We start from the raw sequence: 22,941 nt of genomic DNA, 5'->3' as shown, positions 1-22,941 counted from the left end.
CTATTAACTTGTCCTGAGGGAGCAGTTGAGGCGGAGCTCTATCACCAGTATGCTGCCATGGATAGGCACAAGGAAGAGAAAATTACGGTAAGTACGATACAATTTTCAGTTTTTGCCACCCCAAATTTCTCTCCCTTTAACTGCAGAGGGAGCAGCTGGGGGTGTACACATGCTGTGGCTGCAGCTGGAGTTATACCCAGAGTCAATGGACCTGCACTTAAACTACCCCGCAACTGTGTGGATTGCACAGTTGCAGTGTAGTGATGCTGCATTTACGGGCTTAAAACAGGTGGTGAGGAGGCAACATAATGCAATTTTTACTGCCTTTCAAATGCCTCTGGAAAGCTATCTGTGCATGGATCGCTTTTCAGAGGAGCAGCAGTCCTGGCTGTAATCACACACAAGCCCTACAAAAGCAGTTCTGATGGGGCAGGAATTGGGGGGGGGGGGGGGGGCGGGGGTGGTCCGGATTAAAAGTAACATACACGCATACAGATGCATGCTCACACGTACATACATGCTGCTTGCACACGCAGACGGGCACATGCGCGTCCTCGCACACGCGGTGCTGCTAACATTGTTGCAGAGGTTAACTGGGTGTGGAGTCAGCCTGTCAGTGCTCAGACCATAGGCCACACACTGCATCAAATTGGTTTGCATTGCTGTAGTCCCAGAAGGAAGCCTCTTCTAAAGATGATGCACAAGAACGCCCGCAAACAGTTTGCTGAAGACAAGCGGACTATGGATTACTGGAACAATGTCCTGTAGTCTAATAAAACCAAGATACTTATGTGGCAGCAACCAGGTGAGAAGCACAAAGACAAGTGTGTCTTGCCTACAGTCAAGCATGATGGTGTGAGTGTCATGGTCATGGGCTGCATGAGTGCTGCTGGAACTGGGAGCTACAGTTGATTGAGGGAACCATGAATGCCAACATGTACTCTGACATAAGTAGAGCATGATTCCTCCCCACCTCTTCAGAGACTGGGCCACAGGGCAGGATTCCAACATAACCCCAAACACCCCTCCAAGATGACCACTGCCTTGCTAAAGAAGCTGACAGTAATGGTGATGGACTGGCCAAGCATGTCTCCAGACCTAAACCATATTGAGCATCTGTGGGGCATCCTCAAATGGAAGGTGGAAGAGTACAAGGTCTCTAACATCCACCAGCTTTGTGATGTCCTCATGGAGGAGCGGAAGAGGACTCCAGTAGCAACCTGTGAAGCTCTGGTGAACTCCATGCCCATGAGGGTTAAGGCAGTAATGGAAAATAATGGTGGCCACATCAAATATTGACACTTTGGGCTGAATTTGGACATTTTTACTTAAGGCTGTACTCCCTTCTGTTGCTAGCAGTTTTTAGACATTGATGGTTGTGTTATTTTGGGGAACAGCAAATTTACACTGTTATACAAGCTGTGCACTCACTACTTCATATTGTAGCAAAGTGTAATTTCTTCAGTGTTGTCACTTGAAAAGATATAAGATAATACAGGGCTCGACAAACCCCAGGCGCCAGGTCGCCAATGTGACCATAAATGGCAACCTGGCGCCTAAGCTGCCACCAGCCCACTCACTATCGATGCCCCAGACATGCAGCACATTAACACTGACTGCCGCCCTCCTCCCTCCTCCACACTCAGCGGCGCCACGCTAAGTGTGTGAAACTGACAAGCAACAGAGAGGCGGATCTGTCAGATTTCAGCCTGATGCCGGGCTGGGCGGGACCCAGCAGCTATCAAACATCAGCCAATGGGATCTGGGCGGATCACTAAGTGTATGTGGCCCGCCTCTTTTCTTAAGCAGCCTAATTGTTGGCTGGTGTTTGATAGCTGTTGAGTCCCGCCCACCCCGACATCAGGCTGAAATCTGACATATCCACCTCTGTTACTTGTCAGTTTCACACCCCGGCTGGGTCCCGCCCATTCCGACATTAAGCTCAATTCTGACAGCTCCTCTGTTACATTTCAGTAACAGTGCTCCGTGTGAAACCTGCCACCACCAATCAGTGCCACCTGCCAGTGTCGGTGCCACCTGCCACCACTAATCGGTGCCACCGACTATCAATACCACCTACAACCACCAACCAGTGCCAACTGCCACCACCTGCCAGTGCCACCACCAACCAGTGCCACCTGCCAACCACCCAATGTCACCGTTAATCAGTGCCACCTGCCATCACCAACCAGGGCCACCTGCCACTTCCAAACCAGTGCCAATAGTGTCACCTGCCGGTTCCATCTGGCAGTTCCACGTACCACGTGCCAGCCAGTTCCATCTGTTGCCAGCCTTAATCTTTCTGGTCAGCCCATAACCCTGATGTAACAGCGTTTCAATAGTTATTGACTGGGTGCTCCATTGTGAGTTAGGGATAGTGGGTGAAAATGAGTGGCCTTACCCCGGGAGCTGGAAAAAAACAAAAACTGGCTCCTAAATTCAAAGCAAATTTGTCAACCCCTGAGATATTTACAAAAATGTTAGGGGTGTTCGTAATCTTGTGAGATTAGGTTTTTACACAATTGCTTGAATAGAACTGAATTCCTTGGGCCTCTTTCACACTGATGTGGTGCGTTTCACCACACCCCGGGTGTAGTGCAGCGTACTGTTTTTGTGCTTGTTGGCTGTGTTTTCCCATAGGGTTCTTTATGTCCCATGGTTTTCGTGTGCTTTGAGAAGGCGCCCTAAAACCGTGGGACATAATAAAACTATGCTATGGGAAAGCACAGCTAACCTGCAACAAACCTGTTGGTGCACTGCACCACATCAGTGTGAAAGGGGTCCTCTGATGGGGAAGGGTAATATTAGCCTACTATTCTATTTTCACTTGTTTATATAACGTATGTGTTTATTTTTATTTTTGTTGCATTTGAAGGAAGGAATGATGAAAGAAAAGAGGAGTTATGGGATGCTGAAGTGCTGCACATGGATTTATGATGGAAGAGAAGGAGAAAGCAAACTTGTGTGCTAAGACTATTGGATGGCTTCAGCATCAAGATAAAAATGCTGAGCCCTGGCTGTGGAAACTCTCAAATTGCTTTTCAACTGTTGAGCAGGCATTACCCAGTACAAGAGAAAAACAAGTAAGTGTTCATTTGGGCTACAGTGCTTATCTCAGACTTCAGATGCTATTGTAACCTATTTATCTACCAAATGGGGGACATTAAGGTAAATAGAAATGGAACGTTTCCAGCTAGTGTGTTAAAGGAGTAAAATGGCCAAAGCTTTTGGCTGTATTTCTCATATGGATTAAAGAGGAAGTAAACCCCGCCAAAAAAATTCTAATTTTCAAATGTTTGGATATTTATTAACATCAGCAATCATAATATCTATAAATAATCCAAAAACGAGCGTTATAAATACCTTTTTTAGAAGTTTTTTATTACACTATCTTCCGGGTATCGCCCGCGCCATTGTTAGTGCTGATTTTAGAAGCTTTTGCCGACGTCATTTCCGCCCTTAGTTGGTGTCCCTCACGAAACCTCGCACATGCGCCATAGCGTCATAACCAAGCCTCGATCTCGATTGCCGTTACTACGGCAACAGCATTTCATCACATGAAATGCCGATCAAGGCAGAAAATTTGGTTTTCTATTTTCTCTGCTCTGATTCACTCCCCTGCGTGACGTCTTGTTCAGTCACAAGGGGGAGTATCAGAAAGAGCAGAATGATATCTACATCGCGAGACTTCTCCTCTGTGCCAGTCAGAGGAGAATCTCACTTACATTACAATGCAGGCAAGCCGAAAAAACACACGCGGCAAAGGATACATGCCACATTTGAAAGTCCATACTGCGCAATCGCGCATGACGTCATGGACCATAAAAAGGCGATTTTTATCAAAACTAAACAAGTAAGTGCACTTTCTTAGGCAGCGATCAGCTGCCTGTGTTAAGTAGTATCTGACAAGCTAAACATGTATCTGAGGGTTTACTTCCTCTTTAAATGTACATTTTCTTCTGTATTTCCATGACCCCTTTTCATTTGACAGCACGCCAAAGCCCGCTGTCCGCTGAGTCACTCAGCTGGTCCAGGTTGCGGAAAGATCCTGACTACAGTCAGGTTCTACCCAGATGCCTGGACCAGTAGCTGTCTTAGCCTCTTAGCTGCTCTGCTGGGAGACTGAGCAAGCTGCTCACTCCCCTCCCCAGCCCAGCACTCCAATAAAAGCTTTAGGTGCAGAGAGCTGATGGCTGACAGTCATAGCTCTCTGTTAAGAGCTAAGATTTGAGTGATTAGTTTGCTCAGTTCTCAGTGTAGAGGCAGCAGGGGGCAGATGCAGCATCAGATTGATGCTGCATTCTAGTAAATACAGTGGTACCTTGGTTCATTAATTTGTGATATGACCGGTCGCTAACTGAGGCAAATTTTCCCATGGGGTTGTGTAATGTAAATCATGCTATTCTGAACTTTTTGTATATGTAATATTATGAAATGTATCTACAAGAATGTGTTTTAAACATCAAGGGTTTTTTATTTTTTTATTTTTTTTACATTTAGCTGACCTCTCATGTGGTAGTCAGGGGGCAGAAACCCCTATCTGAGTCGACAGGTTCTCCTAAGGCTCATTTTATACTGCTCTTCCCAATCTGAATGTGTCAGGGCAGGGAAGATGGCCGCGCCTTGTGTTCGTGAACTGAATCTAATATCATACATCATGAGACAAAGAGCCATAGTAGTTACTATGTGGGTTATAGGCCACCTTCAGGTATTGGACACTGGCATGCCCTAAATTAAAAAGTGCACTCCCTATATAACCCCTCCCACTGGTGGGAGTACCTCCGTGTGTTTTTATTTTTTTTTTTATTTTTTTTGCCAGTGTCTAAGGTGTTGATCATGAGTGAAGATGTGCTGTAAGCTCCACTGGAGCAATTCTTGCTGGGAATAGCCATGCTGACTGGATCCATTCAAAGTGTCTCTTTTAGCCAAATTGAATGATACTCGGGCCTCATATCCAAAGAAACTAGGTTTTTCCTTGTGAATGCTCCTCTTTTTTTTTTTTTTTTTTTTTTTTTTTTGAGAGCTGGACCATTGGGATCCAGTACTTTTGGTAGTAAGGCCATAAAGTTTTACTGGCAGGGTACTGTTGCAGGTCCAGGTTTTTGTGGGTTTTGTCTAGGATCCCCAGCTCCTGAAGGTTTAATGGAACCCACCGTGAAGGGTGAAGATTGGGTCTGTTGGTTTTACCACAGACAACCCTGTGGCAGGAAAGGTAAATGAAGTTTTCTATGAGATTTTTTAGGAAATTTCTTATGAATGTCTCCTTTTTAAGTCTGTAAAATGTTGTTGTGCCTATGTGTCGCCACCGGGTGCTGTATTGAGCGGACTCACTGCCTCATGCTGGAAACCGCGCCGTGTCAGAGCTGAAATGCTTTTCTCCAGCCAGACAGCAGGACCTCCGCTAAGCTTGAGGGGGTTTTCTCCCCGCTTATCAACCCCCTGTGCTGATAATCTCCCCTTTGTGGAGCTTAGTGTTTTTTTTTTTGTTTTTTTTTTTTTTAAGACCGGATCAAGTGCCCAAACGTAAGACAAGTTTTTAAAAGCACATGGTTTGTTACTGCAGGCTGTGGAGCAAGAGCAAAGAGGTGGCATGAACAGGTTTGGTGACACTTGGTGGCATTTCCTTTGATGCATTTTTACTGCTGTATCAGGCTGGGTATTAATAGCGGCAACTGTGCTGAACTATAGCTCAAGCAGTATATGCATTCTTTCTAGTACCTCTGCTTGTGCATCAGGCTATGGTAGGGGGGGTGTAAAAACACCTCAAAGGGCTCTATAAAGACTTATTCAGTCACATGGAAGCCTAGATCCATCCCAGTAAGATGGCATCCTCCCCTGAGAGCAATATGTCTGGTCACGGTGAACCGCCAGGAGGGGCAAGTGTTGCTGCTACTCTTAAACACTGCAGGCCCTGTGTATATTGCTGAAAAGTGATGTGCGATTTTTCTTTTTTTTTTTTTTTTTCTTTTTTTTCTTTTCTTTTCTTCAGCCACTTTGTTTTTAAAATAAGTTTGATGCTTTAATTGCATTCCAGAGTGGGACTAAGCATAACAGCTCCCCATCCTTTGCTCAGCACCCTCATTTTGAGGAACAAGGAGCAAGAGATGGTAAACTTTCTCTCTAGGACCAGGAAAAGGCTGATGTCTTCTTCAGTAGAACCTGATGCGAAGTATCAAGCTCGCAGGAAAGGTTGTTTTCAGTCGCTCACTGAATTGCTCTGCATTTTTACTTCCAGTAACGCAGTCAGTTGATGAGCTTATGTATTCTGAGTGAGCACCCAGATAAAGCTGTTTTTTTTTTTTTTTTTCACTGAAAAGGTGCTTAATACTTTATGGAGGAAGGGTTTTATGGGGAGTTCCAGCAATTAATGCTACTATAGCCTTTGTAAACAAAGACCTGACTTGTCCAGTAGACAATGCTCATATGTTAAAGGGTCCAACAGATTAGTTGGAGTTAATTAAAAAAAAGAATTCACCCCCAGGTTCAGTCATTCAAACCTGCACTGGCCTTCAGAGGCCTACGGCCACATCATCCTGAAAGCGCCCAGTCTCGTCTGATCTTGAAGGCTAAGCAGGGTCAGGCCTGTTAAGTACTTGCATGGGAGACCGCCTGGGAATTCCATGTGCCGTAGGCTTCAAGTACCAGATTTATAGAGGTACTCCAAAGTTATTCATCAGCAGGTGCAGGGTTTGGCTGGCATGTTAGTAGTGTTTTTTTTTTTTTTACAGTTGATGCTATGAAAGTTTGAATTCTCCAGGCCTCACGGCTCATGCTAAGGCTGGTACATGTGCATAGAATCCTATGGCTGTAAGATAGTCAGCCGAAGCGCCATACAAAAAGTAATTGGCCACTTTCCCTTTTTGATGACCAGTTATTTGGAGACAATCTGGATAAGTATATCCAAAGATTTTAAATGGCAAAAGTTCCCTTTTCTCTTTCTTTCTTTGACGTACACAGCACCTTTTTTAATCTTAACCTTAGGGTTATATTGCCACCTTTTAAGAGAGCACTGTCAGAACATGTAAAAAGGCAAAACTGCACAGTACTGCCCAAGGGATGGTCCTACTGGCTATAACCCCTCACTCTGCTTCTAGCAGCTTTTTCTGCCTAGTGTAGAAGGATACCCGTGTGTGTTTGTATTTCACAGGAATAAAAAAAAAAAAAAATCGACAGCCGGGCTAGGTAATACAGATCCTAGTAGTCTTCCCAGCCTGGCCATCGAGCATGAGCAGACCTTAGCTACGCGCTGGGTCAGCCACGTCTACTGCTTTCCATGTCAGTGTGCCATGGCTGACAGCTGCCTCATACTGCTCAGGTGATGGGTCTGTCCGTGGAATGGGTCCAGCCGTCCCTACAGAATGGGTAAGTATGGTTCCACCTGTCTCGGCAGGATGGAGCAGCTGGACATTTCCTGGGAGGTCGACTAGGGGGTCTCCCCTTCTCCCTTTCAAACCTCCCCTCCATGCTATGGGTCGCTGTGTAGCTGGGCATAGGGGGTGTGGTGCATGTACCTGGCTGAGGATCTTCTGGGGGGGGGGGGGGCTCTGAGTCCCGGCAGGGGGCTGTGCTGGGCGTTGGTGGTCCGCTCATCTTTTTCCCTGTTTTTAGGCCATGGTGGGATATGGTGTGTATGCCATATGGGCTGGCCGCTGCCATTTTCCTGTGGCCACAGCCAGTTTCCTTTCTCATACATCACGGGACTCAGACTCGGTAATTACTGATGGGTTATCACTAGGTGATTCGACACTAGAACACCCTACACAGGAAGTTCAATCCCCCATATAACCCCTCCCCCTACTGGAGGTACCTCAGTTGTTTCGCCAGTGTCTTAGGTGTTGGTCACAAGTAAAGATGTGCTGTGCTGAGCTCCGCTGGAATATGCTTACTGGGGCCAGCTATGCAACCGGATCCATTCAAGGTGTCTTTTCAAGGCCAAATTGGATACCCGGGCCTCGTGTCCGAAGAAACAAGGTTTTACCTGTAAACGCTTCTCTTTTTAGAGAGCTGGATCCTGGGACCCAGTATTAGTGTGGTGTTTTTTTTTATTATTTTTTTTTTTTCCCAGCCATGTTCCTGGCAGGGTGCTTTACGGGCCCAGAACTGTGGATTCCCCTATTCAAGGGGGCCCCAGTCTCCTGAAGGTTTTTTTCCTAACGAAGCCCACTGTGAGGTGAAGATTGGGTCTGTTAATCAAACCCTGCAGCTGGATAAGGTAAGGGAGACTCCAAGAATTTTTCGAATTCTAGTAGGTTTTCTCCTTTTAAGTAAATGTGTGCTATGCCTATATTCGCCACCGGGGGCTTTCATGCCTGATCTGTCTGCTTGGTGTCCACGCTCTATGCTCCTCCAGCCACGCTTGCCAGCAGGGTTAGAGCCTCTGCTCACGTGGGTAACGCTCATTTTTAAAAAGTGGGGGGGTGGCGGAAGTGGTCGGAGGAGGGGGGGGCGGAGCACTAGGCTACACGGGCTTTAAAGTGCACTCTTTTTCAGATGCACACAGCCTATGGAGGGACACGGAGCTGACAGGTGCATGTGAGTGTGGAAGAGGGGCATTCCCAGGCAGCATTTACCAAACTGAGTCTTAGTAGCAGCGGCAGTTGCTGAATAAAGTGCTCAGCAGTCAGTGCATTTTTTTTTTTTTTTTTTTTTGTCGTACCTCTACCTTTTTATGTTGCTTTGCACTATTGGTAAAAGAGGTACAAGTACCCCTAAAGAATAGGGGCTCTAAGGGGTCTTCAGGCTCTGAGGACTCCCACCTGCAGGACCCGGGGAGGCTGGCCAGTGAGAGCCGTCGGGGTCAGGGGCTGCAGCTACTTCTAGCACTTCAGCCCCTGTGCACATTACACAGGAGGTTTTTTTCTTCAACCTTAAATGGTTTAGAGGAAAGATTAGTGGCCTTAATCGCATCTTGACTCAGTGGAAGAAAATGCACTAGGCCCCCCCTCTGTCACCCAGGACCCTCAGAGTGAGGAACTCTGGGATAAAGGAGAGGAATACCCCTCAGAGGAAACTGATGATTCCACTTCTGAAGAATCTAGTGGAGAAGGGCCCTCTTCAGCTTCTCGGGATGAGAAAATGTTGGCTCAAATCCTTGCTGGATTGGTCTGTTCCATGTTTAAGTTGCCCGTACCTGAGTCAGTTAAAGAACCCACTTCTCTAGGTTCACTGAAACCTCCTCAAACTGCACATGCTTTTCCTGTTAATGGTTTTCTGGAAAAGCTTATCTATTCTGAATGGGATCACCCAGGTAAACATTTTTTTTTTTTTTTTTTTTTCTTTTTTTTTTTTCCCCCTAAAAAAAGATTTCTACACTTTATCCTATGGAGGAAAAATTTACTAAGATGTGGGGTATACCGGCAGTTGACGCCTCCATTTCCTCCGTAAACAAAAGCCTGACTTGTCCTGTTGACAATGCTCAGATGTTTAGGGATCCAAATAAGAAAATGGAATTCCTATTAAAAGAAGTTTTTCTTCCTTTTGCAGGTTCAGTAGCTCAACCTGCAGTGGTAGCAATTGAAATCTGTCAATATTTGAGACCATGTTAAAATGGTGCTTAGTTTTACCTGAACAGCAAGCCCGGAGGTTAGCTAACCTACCAGCGGCTTTGTGTTTTGCTGTTAATGCCATCAGAGATCCTATCGTTCAGACCTCTCGCCTTACCCTTGGATTGGTACACATGCGTAGAATGTTATGGCTGAAAAATAGGTCAGTCGAATCACCATGCAAGAAACTCCTGGCGGGTTTTCCCTTTCGTGGTGCAAAACAGTTTGGAGAGTATTTGGACAATTAAATCCAAAGGATCTCTAGTGGGAAAAGCACCCTTTTACCAGTCAAGAAAAGGAGTAAATTTCTCTCCTTTAAACGGGCGCTTTCTCCAGTGCCAGGGTCATCGGCCTCCAGGCAGTCACAACGGCCTCCTCAGTCAGGCTCAAAGGTTAAAACTCAGAATCAACCCCAGGGACAAAAGTCCTGGAGGAGAAGGTCTTCAAGGCAAAACGCTAAGACCTCCTTATGAAGGGGCGCCCCCCGCTCACTCGAGTGGGGGGGGAAGACTACTAAAGTTCTCAGGACTCTGGCAGTAGGAATTTCGGGACAAATGGGTGGTCTCCACAATAACTCTAGATTACAAACTAGAATTCCCTTCTCCTCATTTCCTCAGATCAAAAGTACCCAGAGAGAGTCTCTCCTAGTGTTGGAGCGACTATTCTCGCAAAAAGTTATCATAGTAGTTCCCATGCAAGAGCAGGGAATGGGGGTTTTATTCAAACCTTTTCACAGTACTAAAGCCAAACGGAGATGTCAGACCCATTCTAGATCTCAAAGATCTAAACAGACTTCTAAAGAAACAGTCCTTTCGCATGGAATTGATCCGATCGTTAATCTCCATCTTACAAGGAGAACTTCTGGCATCAATAGACATCAAGGATGTGTACCTGCATGTACCCATTTTCCCTGCTCATCAAAAATTCCTGCGTTTCGAAGTAGAAAAACGCCACTTTCAGTTTATAGGTCTGTCTTTTCGGGCTAGCTAGTGCACCTCGGGTGTTTACAAAGATCTTGGCCCCTCCTCTGGTCAGATTAAGGGCCCAAGGTATAACAATAATAGCATACCTAGACGACTTGCTCTTGATAGACCAGTTGGTAGCCCACCTGGACCAAAATTTTGGTCACCACAATAGACTACCTCGAATGCCTAGGTTGGGTTCTCAACTTGGAGAAGTCTTCTTTAAAACCAGTAAGAAGACTAGAGTATTTGGGTCTGGTCATAGATCCAGCCCAGCAGAGGGTATTCCTACCCCAAGCAAAGATCAGTGCTATAAGAACTGATTCAGTTAGTCAGGGCAAAGAAGGGTCTTCTATTCGTCTTTGTATGAGGTTGTTGGGGGAAGATGATGGCTTCATTTTGAAGCAGTTCCCTACGCTCAGTCTCATTCAAGGCTACTGCAGAACCGTATCCTATCGGCCTGGAACAAGGGGGGGGGTTTCCGGATGTAGCTCCCTTTGCGTCCAGGTTCAACAGCGTTGACAACTTTGTGTCAAGAATGAGGGATCCTCTTGAATGCGGGACAGATGCATTGGTAACTCCATGGCATCAGTTCTGATTTATGCATTCCCTCCTATTGTTACTGCCTAGACTTCTTTGCAGGATCAGGCAGGAGAAGTCTGTGCTTCTGGTTTCCCAGAAGAGCTTGGTATGCAGAAATAGTGAAGATGGCGGTAGACTCTCTCCTTGGACCCTACCGCCCCATCGACCTGCTGTCCCAGGGACCGGTATTCCATCCTACCTTGCAAACTCTAAATTTAAATGGTTTGGCTATTGAAACCCACCTTCTGAAGAATCGTGGGCTTTCGGGTCCTGTGATGTCTATCTACCTTGATTAACCACCTTCAGACCGGACCATTTTGCTGGTAAATGACCAGAGGTCTTTTTACAATTTGGCACTGCGCTGCTTTAACTGGTAATTGCGCGGTCATGCAATGTTGTACCCAAACAAAATTTGCGTCCTTTTCTTCCCACAAATGGAGCTTTCTTTTGATGGTATTTGATTGCCTCTGCGATTTTAATTTTTTGCGATATAAACGTAAAAAGACCGCAAATTTTGAAAAAAAATGATATTTTCTACTTTTTGTTATTAGAAAAATCCAATAAACTAAAATTTAGTCATACATTTAGGCCAAAATGTATTCAGCCACATGTCTTTGGTAAAAAAAAAAGTCAATTGTATATTTATTGGTTTGCGCAAAAGTTGTCACATCTACAAACTAAGGTACGTTTTCTGGAATTTACGCAGCTTTTAGTTTACGACTGCCTATCTCATTTCTTGAGGTGCTAAAATGGCAGGGCAGTACAAAACCCCCCCAAATGACCCCATTTTGGAAAGTAGACACCCTGAGGAAATTGATAAGTGGCATGTTGAGCCCATTGAATATTTTATTTTTTTGCCTCAAGCGATTGAATGACAAAAAAAAATTTTTTTTTTTTTTTACACAAAGTTGTCACTAAATGATATATTGCTCACACATGCTATGGGCATATGTGAAATGACACCCCAAAATAAATTCTGCTGCTTCTCCTGAGTACGGGGATACCACATATGTGGGACTTTTTGGGAGCCTAGCTGCGTACGGGCCCCCGAAAACCAAGCACCGCCTTCAGGCTTTCTAAGGGCGTTACAGTTTTGAAGGCCATAAAATGCCAAGATGGCACAAACCCCCCCCCAAATGACCCCATTTTGGAAAGTAGACACCCCTAAATTTAGGGGTACACTAGTGAGACTAGGTAATAAATGGCGGGTGCCCTGAAACTATAAAAAAATAACTAACCAACCAGCGTCACCTGTAACAGTTATATGGTGATCACTGGTGAAAGGGTTAACTAGGGGGCAATCAGGGGGCTTTATGCGGTAGTATATGGGGGTCCCTGGCGCTATAAAAAGCTGCGGCGAACCTAAATACCTGCCTAACTAGCGTCACCTGTGACACTAATACGGCGATCAGAAAAATGATCGCTTATTAGGCTGGGTTCACACTGGAGCGATGCGGGAACGCCACGAATCCGCGGCGGGTTCCCGCATCGCATGCCTCCCGGCGGCAGTTCACACTGCCCTATGCGAACTGCTGGGAGTGTCAGTGAAATGTTACTGACACCCCCAGATCAGTTCGCATATCGCAGTGCGATCTGCAAACTCGGATCGCATGGTGTGAACACCCATGCGATCCGATTCTGCTGCGGGCCAAAAAAAGGGTCCCGTGCGAATTTGCGGCGGGTGCGGCGAATGGCTGAACTCGAATCGCACAGAGATCGGATGTGATTTGCACTGCAGTGCGGTGCGAATCACATTCGTTCTCATAAACCGCTGCAATGTGAACCCTGCCTTAGTGACACTGGCGACGGGGGGTGATCACGGGGTTAAACCTTTATTGGGGGGGTTAGGGGGGCACATTAGAACTAAAGGGGGCTAACCCTAACTGCCTTAACAGTTATTACAGTCACAAATGACACCAATGCAAAAAATAAATAAAAAAAAAGCAATTGGTGTCACTGTGACTGGGGGGGCAGGGGTAATTGGGGGGTGATCGGGGGTTAAAGGGGGGGTGTGAGTGTGCCTGGCATGTTCTACTGTGTAGTGTAGTGCTTGTGCAACTCACCGATGCTCTCTCCTTGGTGCCGGAACGAAAACTACCGACACGGAGGAGAGAATACATCACTTCCTCTCCTGTGTTTACATTACAGGAGAGGAAGTGATGTCACCGGACATTTTCATTCGCCGGGAGCGATCGCGAGGGGGTGGCCATGAATGAATGATCGGGCCCCCGACCCGCGGGAGGCAAGGGACGTACATGTAAGCCCTTATGCCTGCCCGTGCCATTCTGCCGACATACATCGGCGTGCGGCGGTCGGCAAGTGGTTAATGCAAGAAAGCCAGCTTCCAGAATGATTTATCATAGTCGGGAAAGAGTATGAATCCAGGGGTTGGCACCCCAGAAAATGTCATAAGCAGAATCCTTGCATTTCTGCAAAATGGTTTAGAGGTGAAACTGGCCTTGAGTACCATCAAGGGCTAAGTCTCGGCCTTATCGGTTCTGTTTCAACGTCCACTTGCTTCGCTTTCTTTGGTCCGAAGCTTTATACAAGGGGTAACACACCTTAATCCTCCAGTTAGGGCCCCTCTGAACCCCTGGGATTTGAATTTTGGTTCTGTCAGCTTTACAGAAGCAGCCTTTGAACCGATACGTCAAATTCCCTTAGTTCTGTTGACAAGGAAATTCATTTTTCTGGTGGCCATTTCTTGTCAGAGTATCAGAATTAGCGGCCCTCTTGTAAAGAACCGTATCTGATAATGCACAAGGATAGAGTGGTGTTATGCCCTCATCCTAGTTTTCTACCGAAAGTTGGTCTCAGGTTTTCATCTAAACCAAGATATTGTTCTGACTTCCTTTTTTCCAAATCCCTGCTCTATGGAAGAGAAGTCACTACATTCTGGATTGGATGTAGCGAGAGCAGTCAAAGCCTATCTGGAAGCGACTACTCAGGTTTGCTAAACTGATGTTTTGTTCGTATTGCCAGAGGGTCCTAAGAGGACAGGCAACATCGGAATCTACCATTGCTAAATGGATTCGACAAGTAATTGTTCAAGCTTATGGTTTGAAGCAAAAGATTCAGCCTTTTCAGATCAAGGCGCACTCCACTGGGCCTATTAGTGCTTCATGGGCGGTGCATCACCATGGCTCAAATCTGCAAGGCCGTAACCTGGTCATCAGTCCATACATTCACCAAATTTTATCAGGCGGATGTGAGAAGGCATGAGGACATCGCCTTTGGGTGTAGTGTGCTGCAGGCAGCGGTACAGGGTCCTCAGGTCTGATTACACCCTATGTTGTGTGGTTCCCCTCCCCTCGGATAGCATTGATCTGGGACAACCCATCAGTAATTACGGAGTCTCTGTGTCCCGTGATGTACGAGAAAGAAAATAGGATTTTTATAATGTCTTAACTGTAAAAAATCCTTTTCTTTTGAGGTACATCCCGGGACACAGAGGTCCCTCCCCTCTTATAATATACTTATATTGCTTTACTACAAAACTGAAGTACCTCCATTAGGGGGAGGGGTTATATGGTGGATTGAACTTCCTGTTTGGGGTGTGCCAGTGTCCAATCGCCTAGTGATAACCTATAACCCATCTGTAATTACTATCACTAGACGATTGGACACTGGCACACCCCAAACAGGAAGTTCAATACACCATATAACCCCTCCCCCTACTGGAGGTACCTCAGTTTTGTAGCCAAGCAATATAAGTATTAGAAGAAGGGAGGGACCTCTATGTCCCGTGATTTACCTCAAAAGAAAATGATTTTGCAGGTAAGCTGTTAAGAAAAAAATATGATTTTTTTTTTTTTTTATTTGGCCACTTTGTGCAAGTCCGGCAGCCATTTTCCCAGTGCTCTTTTTTGGTGAGGTGGCTGGCGGACATTTTCTAGTAGCCTAAGTTTGTTTTACCTCTAATGCTGTGTGGCTGGTTCATTCTGGAACAATACGAAACTTACACAGAACACCTCGTGGCTGGCACAGGGGAGAGCGGATAGCGGCAGCACAGCGCAGTACCTTGGTAAGGGTGACGAGTCCTGCGGGGGGCCCCTCGGTCTGTGGCAGCTAGGAGAGTGGGCGTTTTGTGTTGCTTGCCTTAAACCCCTAGTGATGACAGGCGAGTGTGGGTCAGCATGGTGTCAGAAGCTGGTGCTTCTTCCCCAAACATCCCTGTTATTGCAACTGGTTCCTCATGCACTATGCTTATGGATGCTCTGTTGGCAGGCCTGGAGTCCTTTGTTGCCAGGGTGGAAGCGGTGTGCGGGCGCAAGGGGGGTGTGTAAACGCCCCCCCCCCCCCACTGTATTTTGGGGGAAGCTCTGATTCAGACTTGGGTCCCACTGCGGCACCAGCACCGTTCGGACAGTGAGGATGACTCGGTCGGCGCAGCACAGGATAAAGTGCTAGTAGGAGCACTTATCACTGCAGTGCTGGATACCCTAAAGATGGAGGATATGGCGGGTCATCTACAGAGGTGTTGGTCCCTTTTTGGGTCCCACAAGCTGGCCTGCGCGGCTAAGGTGTTTCCCTACTTAACTTATTTTGATAAGTTTATTTACAAGGAGTGGGGAAGTCCGCAGTGAGCCTTTTCAGTCCCGAGACGGATAGCGGTGCATTACCCCTTTTGAGGAGAGTTTCCTGAGAAAAATTGACGTCTCCTCCAGTTGACCTGCTTTCAAGGACCCTAGCGACAGAAGAGCTGAGGCGGTTGCCCGCCCCATGTATACGGTGGTGGGGTCAGCATTGCGGCCAGTGTTGGCCACGGCCCTGGTGTCGGATGCTTACTGAATGGGCTAAATTGTTGAACCATGAGTTGGAGAAGCAACATGTTTCCCCGGTCTGCGTGGAACTGGGAGACCAGTTTCTAGAGCCTCAGTATCAGCAGTAGTGCTACGTCACCTGATTTGACTTAAATGCTGGTCTGCAGACCAGGCATCTAAGAAGGCACTGGCGGATTTGCCCTTCCAGGGGGAGAGGCTATTTGGCACCTTGCTGGATGACCTTAATGTTAATAGGGAAAAGCATGCTTTGCTCACACAGTCCAGGAAGGGTAAGGAGCCACGCTGTAGGCAAGGGCCATCCTTTTCTGCACAGAAGCCGATTTTTCGTCCTCGCGGGTCGGCAGGTTCCCAGTCCGATAAGGTGCCTGCTGAGGGATAAGTGTCCCTGGTTTCACAAGCCAAACAAACCTGCAAGCAAATCTGTTGCCAAATGAAGGTTTGCCCCCACCCGACTTTCAGGTGGGGGTTGCCTTCAGGACTGTAGTTCGGTGGACCTCTCTACTTAACGATCAGTGGGTCTGCAAACTGGTTTCATCAGGCTACAAGAGTTTTTTTTTTCTTGTCCACCAAACATGGATTCCCCCCCCCCCCCTCCAACTTCCATCTTCTCGGCTCGTTTAAAAGCCCTGTTCGGGGCAGTACAGGTCCCGCTGCTGCGCTGGATGATAGTACCTGTGCAGACGCTGGAAAGTTTTCAGGGATTCTACTCCAATCTGTTTGTAGTCCCAAAGAAGGAAGGGGTCCGCCAAGTCCTGGATCTCAAGGCCCTTAGCGGCTTTGTAAAAGTACAAAGGTTCAGGATGGCATCGGGTCCCTCCGTGATCGCTGCACTCAATCAGGGGGGATTTTCTGTCATCCTTTGATATCAAGGACACATACTTGCATGTCCCCATATGTGTCAGGCATCAGAGGTTTCTGCGACTTGCAGTCGTGGACAAGCACTACCAATTTGTAGCTCTCCCTTTTGGCCTAGCGTCAGCACCAAGGGTCTTCACCAAAGGGCTAGCCCAAATTCTGGCATTGCTCAGGTAACCCATGATTGCAATCCCTCATTACTTCCTCTTCATTGGACAGTGATCACAATACACCAGCCTGACCGGCTGGGGGGGGGTCTTTGTAGTGTACAGTTGGCCCAAGGTCGCTGGACGCAGAGAATCCCACCTGCCGACTAATGTGCTGGACCAGGTCCATATCAGGCAGTGCCTCTCCACCTGGGCAGAGGCTGCAAGGGTGTCCAGTCGGACAGCCCCACATCTGTGTCGTATGTCAACCATCAAGGAGGAACAAGGTGCTCAGCTGTGGCACTGGAAGCCGCTCGCATCCTGCGGTGGGCAGAGCGGCCCGTGCCAGCTCTGACGGCTGTATACATTCTGGGCATGGAAAACTGGCAGGCAGACAACCTAAGTCGTCATCTGCTGGACCAGGGGAATGGTCGCTGCATCTGGATGCATTTCGGCTCCTTTGCCTAAGGTGGGGCACCCCATATGTGGATCTTTTGGCTTCTCGACTCCATCGGAAGGTATAGAGGTTTCCGGTCAGGTCTAAAGATCCCTGGGCAAACAAGGCAGATGCATTTGGTGGCTCCATGGGGGCATTACCAGCTGATTTATGCCCCCCCCCCCACTCAAACTTCTACCATGTCTGCTATGCAGAGTGGAAGTCTGGGGGATTCCGTTGATTGATTGCCCCAAATTTGGCCTTGATCTTCTTGGTACGCCAACATGGTACAAATTGGTGGCGGATGTTCCTTGGCAGCTGCCGATGCGAGAGGGCCTTCTGTCGCAAGGTTGGATACTACATCCTGCTTGACCGTCGCTGGTTTTAAAGCATGGCCGTTGAAAGACAGGTTCTAAAGGACCGAGGTCTGTTGGATTCCACTATGCTGAGGGCACGGAAGTCTTATTGTATGTGGAAGGCCTAAGTCTCCATGTGAGGAGATGGGGTGGTGCCCGCGCACATACTCTATTTTCAGGGTTCGAAAACTCAAAGAACAGGGAGAAGGTGCGCTAGACTAAGTGCAGTATAAAAGTGTTTATTAAAATAAAAAACATACGGCCATATGGCTACTCGCAAAAGGTCAGTGATTTAGGCATGTAAATGAAATAGGGATGTATCCATGTCTCAATCCGGTCCACGGGTTTGCAGAGCTTATGGAGTATAAAAGCAGACAGGGGGGACGACCAATAGGCTTGCCTCTGTTTCAAAAGCTGATTTGGAGCAGCACCTTCTGCATTTCCAATGGTTTTCATCGGTTTCCAGCTTTAGGCATCCGGATGGCCGGAACCGGAAGTGAGTTCCAGCGTGGAACGCAAGCTCTGGGATCCGGAATTGACGCGTGGGCCAATCAGATGCGTTTCACAACTTCAGTTGTTTCCTCAGTTCTAGTATTCTAAACAGGAAGTGATGCATTTATACACAGGAGGGGCTGACCTGTGATACTATTGGACAACTGACTTTTATAGATCTATTACCAAGCAAATAACAATGAAATGAGAATAAATAAAAATTACTGTAGCATCTTGAAATAATATTTAAACATTATACATATAAAAATTATATATAGAAAATATATAATTTAAAACATGTGGGCAGCACTATGAGACCATATAAATACTTTTATATATATTTAGGAGAGGGACTGATATTTTTTATGTACATGTGTGTATGGGACTATATATTGGTGATAACCGCAACCATTATATATAGAGGGAAATGGGATGATAGGGATAGAGGAGATGGGGAAGGGAGGAAATGAAATGAAAATAAAAATAATAATAAAATAAAAATATAATTGGGGGAAAATTGAAGGAAAAAAAAAGGGAAAAATAGTAATAATACTACTAAATGAAGATAATAAAGTTGAGAACTAATAGAATAAAGATGGAGAATATTTTGTGATGGATAGTCGAAATAATAATGGAAAATGGTAATAGATATGCGATAGATATACTAGTACAATGGAGGTAAGACTGGAACTCCAGGGAGAGGCCGTAGGTAGTTGGAAGTATAAAATATAATGTACTATATTTTAAAGTATGAAAAGGAAGGTGTGTGTGTGTGTGTGTGTGTGTGGTCTGATCCGTTCGAAATTGGGAAACACTGAGGGGAAGGTATTAGAGAACCGTATGAACTTCAATCTTTGTTTAATCCATGTGGTGTCAAAGTATTTCAAGAGTATATCCAGATGTTTCTTGATTGCACAGGCGTTGGAATCTCTCTGCCGGGGTGAATTTTTCAGATATTGCTTCGATTATCCAGACTTTCAAATCGGTAGTATTTTTTTGATGGTGTGTTTCAAAGTGTCGTGCAACAGTGTATTTGGGATTTGTAACCTCGACCGCACGCCGGTGTTCACCAAACCTAGCTCGGAGGGCCCTGATGGTTCTACCCACATACAACAGACCGCAAGGACAGGAGATGCAATAAACCACATGTGGAGTGGAGCAATTGTAAAAAGAATTAAGGGTGAAGGTCTTTCCATTATGTGTGAATGATTTCTTACCATGTGTAACATTTTGACAAGTAAGGCAAAGAGCTTTTTTACATTGAAACATTCCTAACAATGCAAGTTGTTTCATCGTCTGATTTTTCCATGAAGTCGAAAATTTAATTTTACTGGGGGCTATCTTACTTTTGATGCTCGGGGCCCTGCGGTAGGTAAACTTTTTGGTTTTATCTGATATACATTGAGGTTCATGGAAGAATCCAAGGCTATTGGTACCCAAGCATTCTTGGAAGGTACCTTGAGTAAAACTGAAGCCGCCTTTTTCAAAAAATCATTTTATCAAGCACCCTACTTGTACCACCTCCCCAAAATTCACAAAGATGCCAATAATCCACCTGGTTGCCCTATAGTAGCCTCAATGGATAGTATCACCACCAGCTATTCACGCTATATAGATAATTTTCTACAACCTCTGGCTCAAGGCCTCCCATCTTATATTCGAGATGGGACCCACTTAATATAACTGCTTAGTCCCTATACCTGGGAACCAACATATATGTGGGTATCATTGGATGTATGCTCGTTATACACCTCAATACCCCATAATGTTGGCCTCCAGGCAGTTGCCAATTTACTTCAGAATGATTCCCCTCTAAATTTACAACAAATCAACTTTATTCTTCTTGCCACTTGCTTTTGTTTAGAGCTCAACTATTTCACTTATGATGGAGATTATTCTTTGCAAAAACAAGGCACAGCTATGGGGGCTCATTTTGCCCCCAACTATGCCAATCTTAAGATGGGACTATGGGAGACCAGGTGTTTAACGGCTGACAACCCCTTTTCAGAACACCTGGTCTTCTATGGACATTTTGGCATGACCCTGCAACCTTGGTAGAAGATTTTGTCACGTATTGCAATAAGAATACTTTTGGGCTAACATTTACCTGTGTCAAGAATCCGGACTCCATATGCTTTCTTGACTTGGAATTATCTCATCTGGACCACACTATTACAGCTAAAAACTATACAAAGCCCACAGCAGGACATTGTTTTCTACATTATTCGAGTTGCCACCACCCTAGGTGGAAAAATAATGTACCTAAAAGTCGGTTCCATCGCCTGAGATGGAATTGCACTAGCCTAGAAGACTACGCCTCTCAAAGTACACTACTTGAGAAAATTCCAAGACAAAGGTTATCCTCAACTTTTTGACAAGGTCTGTAATTCATACCCAAGCGAAAATGTGCCTGTATCTAAACGGCTTCCTGAAACTACCACTAGTTTTATCACTCAGTACCACTTTAGTTTTAAAAAACTGGAAAATATTATCAAACACTGGTCCATTCTCAAACAAGATCCTCATTTATCTCAATGTATATCAGATAAACTGAAGTTTGCCTACTGCAGGGCCCCGAGCATCAAAAGTAAGATAGCCCCCAGTAAAATTAAATTTTCGACTTCATGTCAAAATCAGACGATGAAACAACTTGCATTGTTAGGAATGTTTCAATGTAAAAAAGCTCTTTGCCTTACTTGTCAAAATGTTACCCATGGTAAGAAATCATTCACACATAATGGAAAGACCTTCACCCTTAATTCTTTTTACAATTGCTCCACTCCACATGTGGTTTATTGCATCTCCTGTCCTTGCGGTCTGTTGTATGTGGGTAGAACCATCAGGGCCCTCCGAGCTAGGTTTGGTGAACACCGGCGTGCGGTCGAGGTTACAAATCCCAAATACACTGTTGCACGACACTTTGAAACACACCATCAAAAAAATACTACCGATTTGAAAGTCTGGATAATCGAAGCAATATCTGAAAAATTCACCCCGGCAGAGAGATTCCAACGCCTGTGCAATCAAGAAACATCTGGATATACTCTTGAAATACTTTGACACCACATGGATTAAACGAAGAGATTGACGTTCATACGGTTCTCTAATACCTTCCCCTCAGTGTTTCCAAATTCCGAACGGATCAGACTACACATTCTCCTTCCTTTTCATACTTTATAATATAGTACATTATATTTTATACTTTAAACTACCTACGGCGGCCTCTCCCTGGAGTAACAGTCTTACCTCCATTGTACTAGTATATCCATCGCATATCTATTAACATTTTCCATTTATTTCAACTATCCATCACAAAATATTCTCCATCTTTATTCTATTAGTTCTCAACTTTATTATCTTCATTTAGTATTATTATTACTATTTACTATTATTACTATTACGATTACTATTCTTTTTTTCTTTTTTCCTTCAATTTTCCCCTTATTATTTTTATTTTATTTTTTATTTTTATGTTTTATTTTCATTTCTCTTTTTCATTTCATTTAATTTCCTCCCTTCCCCATCTCTTTTATCCGTCTCATCCCATTTCCCTCTATATATAATTGCGGTTATCACCAATATATAGTCCCATACACACATGTACATAAAATAATCTCAGTCCCTCTCCTAAATATATATAAAAGTATTTATATGGTCTCATATAGTGCTGCCCACATGTTTTTCAATGATATATTTTCTATATATAATTTTTATATGTATGTTTCAATATTTCGAGATGCTCCAGTAATTTTTATTCTCATTTCATTCAGTTATTTGCTTGGTTATATATCTATACAAGTCCGTTGTCCAATAGTATCACAGGTCAGCCCCTCCTGTGTATAAATGCATCACTTCCTGTTTAGAATACTAGAACTGAGGAAACAACTGAAGTTGTGAAATGCGTCTTCTGATTGGCCCACGCATCACTTTCCGGATCCCAGAGCTTGTGTTCCACTCTGGAATGCACTTCCGGTGTCAGCCATCCGGACGCATAACAAAGCTGGAAACCGATGAAAACCATTGGAATAGAGCTGCCACGACACGTCGACATAATCGACTGTCGATTAAGAAAATACGCCGACGTGCGTTCTGGGCGTCGATGCGTCAGTGGTGGCAGTGCTTAGTATCAAGCGCTGCCCGCCGTCCCTAGGAGTGCAACAGATCGTCACCGATCCGTGCACACATGCAGCGCTCCGCGGAGCGCTCCGCGGTCTCGGCCTTGGGAGAGGCCGCGGCCTAGCTCCGAAGCGGCGGCCATTTTTCTACACCTAGGCGTTTACAATGTGATCGCTCCGACGGAGCAATCACTTGTAAACAAACCGGCGTCATGAAATGTCGCCGGTTTCTCTCTCCCCTCTGTACTGATCTGTGCAGTGGAGGGGAGAGGTCGGATGGAAGCAGCCATCCCTCCATACCCAGCCTGATACTCTGCCAGCCTCTGCAATGCAATACTCTGCCAGCCTCTGCAATACTCTGCCAGCCTCTGCAATACTCTGCCAGCCTCTGCAATGCAATACACTCAAGGTTATCCAAAGGATTAATTAGCTAATCAAAAAAAAAAACACTAGATTCATTAAAAAAATAAAAATAAAAAAGATAGTCGTTCACTAATCGATAGATTAGTCGACAGACAAATTAATCGTTAGTTGCAGCTCTACTTTGGAAATACAGAGGTGCTGCTCCAAATCGGCTTTTGAAACAGAGAGGCAAGCCTATTGTCCCCCCCCCCCTGTCTGCTTTTATACTCCATAAGCTCTGCAAACCTCGTGGACCGGTTTGAGACATG

General features: G+C 45.5%; 1 protein-coding gene and 1 pseudogene across 6 annotated transcripts in view; both read left to right on the top strand.

Moving 5' to 3' along the window:
• The window catches only part of MARF1 (meiosis regulator and mRNA stability factor 1), a 502,817-nt gene that overhangs the window by 33,549 nt on the left and 446,327 nt on the right, over nucleotides 1-22,941 (top strand). For 5 of the 6 annotated variants that reach the window (XM_077448921.1, XM_077448922.1, XM_077448920.1 and 2 more), the window contains one exon: nucleotides 2,876-3,083. In XM_077448921.1, coding sequence (XP_077305047.1) covers nucleotides 2,934-3,083 — 150 coding nt within the window. In that variant the 5' untranslated portion in view covers nucleotides 2,876-2,933. The remainder of the gene's footprint in view (nucleotides 1-2,875; nucleotides 3,084-22,941) is intronic. The other variant, XM_077448919.1, reaches the window with a different exon arrangement.
• Nucleotides 6,516-6,634, top strand: LOC143925832 (5S ribosomal RNA; annotated as a pseudogene).

Source organism: Lithobates pipiens, unplaced genomic scaffold (assembly GCF_037356315.1).
Source record: "Lithobates pipiens isolate NorthernLeopardFrog02 unplaced genomic scaffold, aLitPip1_a1.2 Scaffold_22, whole genome shotgun sequence".
In the NCBI taxonomy this organism is placed as follows: domain Eukaryota; kingdom Metazoa; phylum Chordata; class Amphibia; order Anura; family Ranidae; genus Lithobates; species Lithobates pipiens.
Note: the sequence above shows the minus strand (reverse complement) of the source record. Positions and strands in the feature narration are given on the sequence as shown.